At 43.7% G+C, this 9,438-nt stretch overlaps 1 protein-coding gene across 1 annotated transcript; it reads right to left on the bottom strand.

Moving 5' to 3' along the window:
• Window positions 1-1,294: 1,294 nt before the first annotated feature.
• PLA2G7 (phospholipase A2, group VII (platelet-activating factor acetylhydrolase, plasma)) lies at window positions 1,295-9,360 on the bottom strand. The gene is made up of 11 exons (XM_008944831.1): window positions 9,293-9,360; window positions 8,997-9,107; window positions 6,929-7,079; window positions 6,233-6,326; window positions 5,616-5,684; window positions 5,012-5,159; window positions 3,620-3,733; window positions 3,247-3,338; window positions 2,676-2,849; window positions 1,907-2,055; window positions 1,295-1,533 (listed from the first exon to the last, which is right to left on the bottom strand). The coding sequence occupies exons 2-11, from the start codon at window positions 9,099-9,101 to the stop codon at window positions 1,430-1,432; spliced, it is 1,200 nt and encodes a 399-aa protein (XP_008943079.1). The 5' UTR covers window positions 9,102-9,107; window positions 9,293-9,360; the 3' UTR covers window positions 1,295-1,429.
• Window positions 9,361-9,438: the final 78 nt, after the last annotated feature.

Raw genomic sequence — 9,438 nt, 5'->3', positions numbered from 1 at the left:
TTAAAACACCTACAGCTTATCTCATGTTTCAGTCTACTCCTCCTGTGCTGAAAAGGGGTTTCTATTTTCCACTCCTGTTTCATGCTCCTGTGTAGCACAGCTTCTTGCTCCTCTTCAGAGGCTGTGGCTTTTTATTGCTGCTGTATTGTGTTAAGAACTCAAGATCTCTGCCAAGGCAATAGTCTGGCTGAGCATCACAATGCATCTGAAGTGTGTCAGTTCCCTTAACAGACACAGTACAAGATGGTAGGCTGGAGAGAATTTAATTAAATTCTGAAAGCCGGGTCTTAGATGTTGTTGCAATCTCATGTTAGGATCACAGATTATATGAATATTTAATTACACTGTTAACTGCTTTGTTCTGCTTGCTTCAGTTGGTTTTTTTTGTTACCTGATTTTGAAGCAAACAGAAGTAGTCCCCCTTTTGCAAGGCTTACTCATTTAGAAGTCACCTTTCCGTGCGGCAGCTTCAAAGAGTTTTGTTCTAAAAATCAAGAGTCTTCTTTAGCCCACCACAGTCAACTGCTTCTGCTGGCAGGTACAGACATTAGTGCCAGCACCTGGGCAAAGGTGAGTGCCTGGAGAGTATTAAAACTGTGAGAGACACCAAGATGATCAAGTGATGCCTACATATTTTCAAAGGGAGTAGTAGAAGTGACCTTCTCAGTGTTTTCATCTACAACAGTATGACTGAGTGCTATTGGTAACACAGGTGAACAAGACAGGCACTACTTTGAGCTTTGCCTAAGGGGAATTACAGTCACTGTAACCAGAATGACCATTTCAGCAGCTTTTGGAATGGAAACATCCTCTGAGTATGGCAGTAAACATCTCAAATGTAAGTGGATTAAGTTCTCATGAGAAGTCCTGTGCCTGAACAACTTTCTCTGCCTTGAATTATTTCCTGTAGCTTTTACTGTGACTCTTACTTGAAAAAAAAGACAGTTTTGAAGACCACCTTCCACTGGCATCTCTCTGACTAGAAGCAGCAAAAACCTGCTCCAGTCCTCTACTGTTGTCAGACCACAGCTGAAATGCTAAGTAGTTGAACAAGTTAAAGACTGGAGAGAGGGGAAAAAAAAAAAAAGGCAGCTTGCTTGACTTAAAGCTCAGTAAGCAAAACTGCAGTTGAATTTCTTGGAGCTTAGAATCAAGTTTGCAGAGAGAGATTAAGTCAAAACCAGAAAGAGTGTTTTAGATGCCATCAGGTGCCTAGAAGGCAGAAGTTACCCTGCTGCAGCATTTCAGAGAATCCCACTAGCTCATTTGAACTAAAACCTCTCTACATTTTCATGATAATGTTACCTAATGCCTTTTTTTTGTTGCTGTTCCACACCCCAAAAGCTGTGTAGGTGGCCAATGATCTCACATGTCTGGCCAGCATTAGTGTCCTGATGTTTGTTGCATTTTCAGTACTTCTGTGTACTCCTTATTCAGGTTCAGCTGGAGGTAAGTCAATATTGGTGCCAGGAATAACATTTGATCCTATGCCATCCACAAGAGAATCCCACTTATCGAAATCTTTCTTAAGACCTATAAAATGGGGGAAAGAAAACCCAAGTGGTAATGAATTAAGTCAGCTTTTAGTAAAGCTATCCTGAAAAATTAAAACTCTAGGACAGATGAATCAGCTTGGCTAGGGGTGGCATGATGGTTTGAGGGGGAAGTGACACTTGGGAGGGGTTTTTTTACATGTTAGAGTAGCACTGTCATGTTCTTCCACAGACCTGCTCATATTGGAAAAGTAACTAACAAACCTCCAAAAAGAGTCTTTGACTTGTTTTTTCCACCTGAAACTCTCTGACACTTACTTTTGATCTTGTTCTAATCAGAATGGTTACATTAAAAGCCTCATAGCTGTTAATACTTAATTTAACTTCATGCTTTGATGTAAACAGATACTTACTCAAATGTTTCTGCAGGAAGGCTAACGAAGCATGGTTGCTTATATCAATAGCTTCATTTGGATCTATTTCTCCTTTTAATTTGAAAAATCTTCCAATGATTTCTCCACTCACAAAGGTGAAGTCAGGAAAGCTCTGATGTACTGACCCCCTATAAACAGAACAGTGATCAGCAGGCTTGTAAGAGTGCAGTCATCTGATTAAAAGATGCCACAGGTTGCACTTCAGACACTCATATTTTATGCTGTCTTCTTCAGCAGAAGATGAAACAGGTTAATCTCATGTGCATGCAAGATTAGCAGTAAATTCTGTTCTGGCTACAGAAGGGAGGAGGTTTTGTATGTGCTCGCTCTTAAGTCAGTAAAACTGCAATGGCAATAAAGAATAAGCTTGGCAAAACTTCAGGTTGTCTCTCTGCTCCCAGTGTAGGGTGGATTACAGAGCCATCCACTCCCCTGCACAGTGCTGCCACCAGCTGAGAGCACAACTGCCCCTCGAAGCCCATTTAAAGTGTTCAAACACAGGTGACATGTGAGGCCCAGAGCAAAATCTGTGCCCCAGGGCAGGCACACACCCCTTAAATTTAGGGTTATTGAGAGAGGTCTCTGGCTCCACTGTGGGGGGCACACTGCTGTCTAATTTAAACGTGGTGAAAACCTGGGCTCTGAGGAAGTAGTGGCTGTCTGACTTTTTGCAGCTTCATGGAACTGAACAGCTCTGAGAGAGCAGGTTCATCATCAACCACAGAAACGATGGACCCTGCACACTTACTTGATGGTGATCATTTTCTTGTTGGTGTCATTGGAGCTGAGCTTCTTCATCTTTAAGATGTTCTCAGCCCACTGGAATTTTTCAGAGTTGATAAAGAGCAGTGGTTGCTGGACACTGTTTTGGTAAATGTCATCACCGACTGGAAGCATCCAGGCATCGAGGGCAATGCCACACCTGGCCAAAACAACTGGAGATTGTCACAGAAGCAGAAAGCTTTGTATGGAAACTCTCAGCATGCTTTACTTTGCAGGACACACGGGAAAGAGGAACTCTCAGTGTACATGAGTTAATGAATCACTTGGTTTCAGTATGATTTCTATTCTGGGGGAAGAGAATTAATCCGTTACTGCATTTGTTGGCCTCCATGTGCAGCTGGGCACATGATAATAATATGATCCAGTTATGATGTTTCACCACATCCCCATAACAGAGAGAGGCATGACTTGAGAAAACAACACACCAAGCAAAACTTTTCTTCAAGAGCTAACTGGTAGTTTGGGCATCTTAGGTAAGGTCCCTGCTACAGACCTGTCAAGTGCCAAGTGTCTCTTGCCTTGTTTTGCATACTTACCTGAATCTTAGTTCTTTGCTGAGACTCTCAATAACTGTAGCACCACCAAAGGAGTGTCCCATCACAGCTATTCTGCTAGTATCAACAGAATCCTGTCAAAAAAATCCATGTGCTGTAAGAGATTTTCACAATTTTTTTTTTTCCTTCTTTTTAAAGCGAGTAGTTGTTTAGCCAAAGAGCCTACTGAAGGGGGAAGAGCATCGTGTCAGCTCCAGTGCTACCTATCCAGCTTGGCATGACCTAAGAACATGTTCATAGATCTACGGTGTGATCTTCAGAATAGTTCACAGGAAGCAGATTGGAAATGGAAGAGGGGAACCAGAAGCATTATTAAGCCTTTAACAAAAGTCACCAGTCACCACCTTTCACTCACCTTTAGGCTGTTCCAGTCAAAGTTTGAGTTTAGTACATTCATTACTTCCTCTCCTGAATTGATTTTAAGAATTAGATTGAGAGCTTTGATACACTCCTGTGCTCTTTGCTGCACCTGGGGAGAAAGAGAGATTAGGGCAGATGTCCATAGAGTTGAAGCTCTTGTGCAGATCCTCTGCATGCAGAGGAATTTATTCCTATTGCACGTGCCAAAGACCTTCAATTTCCTTGTCCTCTCACTTCTCAGAGAAGGGCTTTTTGTGCAAAGGATTAAGTTACACAGCTACATGGCAGGCTGACTTGTTGCTCCTCCTTGAGCTCACTGTGATGAGCAAATGACATTACATCACTTGCCCCACTGGCACAATACCTTTGAAATGGTCTTTACACTGGATAAACCCATAAGAAACAGCCAAGAAGCCTGTCTTGTTTCATATAGATACACATTCTTGAAAACTGTAGCAAAGCTGTTGCAAATAAAGGTTTTCATTGTTTGGTTGAAGAATTGTTTTTTACTTTGATATGTCAGAAAAACAAAAGCTTTAAAAAGAACCAAAGAACAGTAGAGTCCTTGGAACTGCAGTGTGTAGGCAGCCAGCAAGATGCCTGTGCATCACTGAATTTCAAATAAATCTGGATCTCCTGACCTCTCTGCTTGTGCCATTTGCAGGCAATGGCTTCCAGAGGCTATTTGCAGGCTCAGACATCACATATTTAGACTCATAAGCTGGATGTTGTATGCAGACAGGAAATTACAGTGGGCTATTGTTTGCATGGCCCAGGGAGATAAACACCCCCCTGGCTGAGTTTGCATTAGCTGGAAGAGAACACTCCCTTATTTTAAAGGTCAAGTCTGTGCTTGGAGGAGCCCGTCAGCACGGCCCTATCACACGTGGCAGGGGTGCTGCTTACAGCCAGGAAGTCTGCATTGTTTACATTCTGTAAACCACACTGAAGCATGCTGAAGGTGCCACAGCAAACCTCCCCCCAGAGCAGCCCTGATTCATCTTGCTATCCAACAGTCAACAAAAGCTGGAGCGAGCCTAAGGCCACACAAACATTTGCATTCACTGCTGTGCCACATCAAGGCTGGGCTGGGCAGCAAAAGGATGAAGACAGAAGAAACAGAAAGTTGAGTAGAAACAGAGGAGAAACAGCTGACTAAGCTTAACAGTGCAGCCTCGTGAGAAAGCTTTATTGAGGAAGTAGTTTATGCTCTGAAGAAAGCTGTTGTTGGCTTTCTCATTTTCAGAAACATGGGGCTTGATTTATTTTCATATCTCCTGAGTCATGTCAGAAGACTGCAGACATGGCCAAAGGGAAGGAGCCTGCTAGTTAGTCCTAAACACACCACTCCTGCTTCACTGCCCAGAGCACAGCCCCAGAGGAGTACCTGCTTGTGGCGCAAACACCGCTCCTCCTCTCCAGTCTTGAGTTTCCTGTAGTAGATCCACTCCTTCTCCATGTTCGATGTAGACTCCTCCTCTGGTTCAGAAACTGACTTCTTTTTACAATAATACGTTGCTGAAGCAGATTCATCTCTGCAATATTGACAAAAAGTTATTTCCAGGGATGTCTTCTGTTGGGTTTGGGATGAAGTCAGCAGAAGTTTTAGAGTTCACTTCTCTCAAGGGATGCAGCTACAACCAGTGCTGCTGCAGTCACAGCTGAGTGTAGGCAGACTTTCTAAATAACACAATAGCCCCACCAGAACTCCCACCTCCAGGTTCTAACAATAAGAGAGAGAAAAACAGTGTGACTGAAGAATGAGAAATTATATCTACCCTGGGACTTTTCATCCAAGGGCTTATTTAAGCAAATTCCCTTTGCTTAGATAAGAGTTGAGCTAGAGAAACCGGGAGTGTGAGCAAGGCCAAAGAACATATGTTAGCTTTTCTTTTTAAAATAAGCCAAGCTCTTCTTTAGAATAAATAACATTCTATTCAGTGTGAAGAAGTTTCTTTCCATCAGAACTCAAAACCATGCAGTATACACACCTGTGCTCCACAGCAGCCACTATAAAGCCCTGGGAAGCCATCTCTATGCAAATAGCAGAATAGATCGTCCTGCAACCAAAACCACACCCTGGTGAGACACGTGCCTACAGAACTATTACAGTTACACTGCTCTGTGAACACTGACCACACTACCTGTGCACTAGCCCCCATCCAGAATGTCACCTGTCTGAATCTGCTAGTCAGTACAGCAGGCTTTTGTATGCCAGGCACCAAAGCCTGTTCACAAAACCTTGGCACTGTTTGACTACCCAGAGGGGAAAACACTAATGACTTTTAAAAAGTAGCATATAACACTTTGTATCTTCAAAGAGCTGTCTGAAAATCAACTAGTTAATCTTCACAACATGCTTACAGATTGGTAAATACCTCCACCCCTAAAATACAAAGGGAATACACAAATAAATTCATCAACCCTGCTTTTATTTACTGCTGTTGATTTCAGTGGGGACATACTGATAGGCAGCAGCCTGTTCTTCAATCTGTTTCAACTCCACGAGGATCTCACCACGCTACTGAAAACCTGTTCAGAACCATTCCTGGAGACTGCTATATCCATAAAAAAGAAAAAATAGTTTGTCAACAAACTGCAGAATTACCGAAAAGCTCCAAGTCCATGGGAAAAAATGAGGAGCGGGTATTTTTCTCCCAGCTTAAAAGCAGCATTTGACTTTGCAGGACAGGTCACTGAACCTAGATAACAATGGAAGTGTACGTCATTATTCCTGAAATGAGACAGCGTTTTTGTTCCCGTGGGAGAGATCCCAAGAAGAATCTGGAGACCACTGTTTAGAGTTTTATCTGAAGATAAGGTACCAAATCTCATGCTTAAAATACAGAAGATCTGATTTTGAAAGTACTTTCTACTTGGCAGAAGACACTTTCCTTCTCCTTCTCCCATCCACAGCCCAGCACAAGGCCCACCCGACAAGAACAGATTTCCAAGCACTGTCAGGCATCCAAGTATTGCTGGCACTCAGACCTTAGAATCTGCCCTTTGTACGTCGCACATTGCCCTGTGGGATTTAAATCCTGACACACAGGTACAGCTTGGCCAAGCCCCTCCTACAGGAAAATGCTCAGATGTTCCTATTCATGGCAGTCAGGGTCTGCAGGTCTGCCCGAGATCTGGGTCACTGCAGAAACCCATCCCAAGCAATCACACTTCTTTGGGAAAAGCTATTTTTTCAGTCCTGTAGCAGTAACATACTGCTCGGGGAGCACTGAGGCAACAGCCTGGACAGAGAGCTCCTGCTCTTGCACTCGTCAAGAGAGAAAACCAAAACTGGTCTTACCAACATAGTACTGGAAAAGCCTTTCTCCAACAACTCGGTACATATTAAGGAAGTCAGAAAGTCCCTGATAGTACTCCTTGTCTGGAATCCACGCTGCCTCCTCCTTATCTGTGGCATCACATGATGGGTAATACAGGCGCAAGAAGCTTCCCTGGGATTAGGAGGAAAGAAAAATTAAAACAGGAAGATTAATATTTATTTATATATGGCAGAGAAAAAAAGAAGATAAAAACACATCAAGGGCTTCAGATGCAAGAATGACAGCTCAGAAGAATTTAGAGCATCTCATGAAAAAATTATCCTCCTATCCAGGCTTTGATACCAATCCCATGTCACTTATCTTTTTGTCCCTGCAATGAATTTAAAGTAGGCTGACTGTTGGCACCCAGGCAGAGATAGAAGTCACCTCCTCTAGGTTAGCCTACAGCTAATTCAAAATGCTCCATCTAATGGAGCTCATCACTACAAACACTCACTACTTACTTGCTCTGCTTCTGTATCTTGCTGGATCTTTTCTTCTGGCTTTCTCACTACGCCTCCCTTCAGGGAACGGTACAGTGATGCAGTGTGATCAGTTTAACAGGTGTGGTTGTCCCTCCTTCACCCTTCCAGCTGGCAGCTGGCACTGCTTTCCTTGCACCACTGAGTCTCATGGACCCAATGTGACCTATATCAGCTTGCTAAACTAGGAGGGGGGAAGGGAAGGACCCTCCTAGAAGTGTATTTTTCCACTAGGCTAGCAAGACAAATTTTACTCTCTGCTCTCCAGTTCTTCCAGGACACCACCCAGGCTTTCCACATTCACGTGGCCTCTCCATACCCCTTGCCAGCACTTCTCCAATGCAGAGAGCAAAGTACTGATGGCACACCTTAAAGCAGATCGCCCAGCAGATGATCTGTGGGTAATCTGCATTCTTACTTCCTGGTTTGCAAAGGAATTTGCAACACACTACTCAAATTCACTGTCTTGTGCCAGCTGTATTTTTGTTTTAACAAGTTACATGTAGGGCTAAAAAGAATGTGAGCTCTGGAATAAAGTCAGGATTCTTGAATGTTATCAGTTTCATACACAAAGCTTGTTTAATGAAGCTCATTTCTGTTTACTCACCAAACTTAAACCAACCTTTGCCACAAAGGCCAGTAAGGAACAAATCATCAGACCTTCATACTAGTAATGACATTAATTTGATTCCAGAATAGTCCCAGTGAACTTTCCCAAGTGACTAACTGCTTACCAAAATGGGAAAGAGGTTCATTATCTATGCCTGAGAGAACTGTAATTATACAGATTGCTTATTAAAGAACCACACATGGTCTGATTGCAAAGAGAAACCAATCACTTCTTTGTGCTAATACAGAGCACGTTCAGTAAAGGAAAACATATGAATAACCACTACAAACTGATTGTAAGTTCCACTCTACCTGGTTAGTCCAAGGACTAAAACCATAGTATAAATGTAGGTGTATTCTCATAGGAAAATGTAAAAACATGAGGATTTGAAACGGAAACCCATAAGTGAACTCATTAGCTAGATATTTACTATCCCCATCTGCTTGTCATGGCTTCTCTCTGTACTAATCACTTGCAGAACTGAAACCCTGTTCTTTTTCAGATAGATGAAAATTTTAGAAGACTTTACCCTGCTTCACCCTGCAGCTGAAACACTACGTACCTTCATCACCCAACCCTGACAAATCTCTCTGGGATCTTTGTCACAAGAACAGCCACAGCCACTGGGTGTGGGTCTCCCCAGGAGCCCTGTGCAGAAGGGAGTAGTGGGGTGGGTGGGAAGAACCTGCGGGTCCCAGGGGGACAGTTTCTCTGCAGTACCTTGCAGAAGAGTTGGGAAGGCAAGGATATTAGGAGGAGGGGGGAAGCAGCCATGGGGAAGGCTTGCAGGTTACGCCTACACTGGGATGGACTGGATAAAAAGCTCAGCTGCATCAGCCATGGAGCATCGCTGTACACAGACAGGACCTTCTGTTTGATTCATCTGTTAAAGCTACAGCAAGTTGCTCCATTAACAGTGTGGCTTAAATCCAAAGGAGAAAGAAGCAAGAGCTTTACCTCAACTGCATTTTCTGTCATCAGGTCTGTACATCCGACCGAGTGCGGTCCCTTTCCTCTGGGGATCCTATAAAACTTCTCAGTGCTGCTGCTCCCCATTTCCATTGGTGTCTTCACCGACAAACCTGGGCAAAACCACAAAGCAAATCAAGAGACTGCCACGGCCTGTGTGAGCAGATCACCTACCCTGAAACAAAATTCAGCACGTTGAAGATGCAGGAGGAGGAAACTCGAGGTCGAGCCAATACAAGAATCTGCTTATGAGCATCAGAGATCCGACATCCCAAGTCACCAACCTGACCTGCTCTACTGGGGAATTTCCTTGGAGCAGAGAGTCCCGAATCGCAAGGATCAGACAACACCGTGCACTAAACGGAAAGGAGAGGAGAGGTTTGGCTGGGGAGGTCGGGTGCTGCGGCGCAGGGCGGCACCAGCCTCAGCT

Source organism: Merops nubicus, unplaced genomic scaffold (assembly GCF_000691845.1).
Source record: "Merops nubicus isolate BGI_N331 unplaced genomic scaffold, ASM69184v1 scaffold20677, whole genome shotgun sequence".
NCBI classification, from domain to species: Eukaryota; Metazoa; Chordata; class Aves; order Coraciiformes; family Meropidae; genus Merops; species Merops nubicus.
This window is presented reverse-complemented; position numbering and strand designations above follow the sequence as displayed.

What these genes read in the sequence shown, in the direction of transcription:
- PLA2G7 (XM_008944831.1), bottom strand. Translation starts at nt 9,101, where the DNA reads ATGGAAATGGGGAGCAGCAGCACTGAGAAGTTTTATAGGATCCCCAGA. An exon ending in GCTTTTCCAGTACTATGTTG is followed by an intron (nt 6,327 to 6,928) that starts GTAAGACCAGTT and finishes ATTGTTATCTAG; the next exon opens with GTTCAGTGACCTGTCCTGCA. An exon ending in AAGAAAATGATCACCATCAA is followed by an intron (nt 2,056 to 2,675) that starts GTAAGTGTGCAG and finishes TTCTGTTTATAG; the next exon opens with GGGGTCAGTACATCAGAGCT.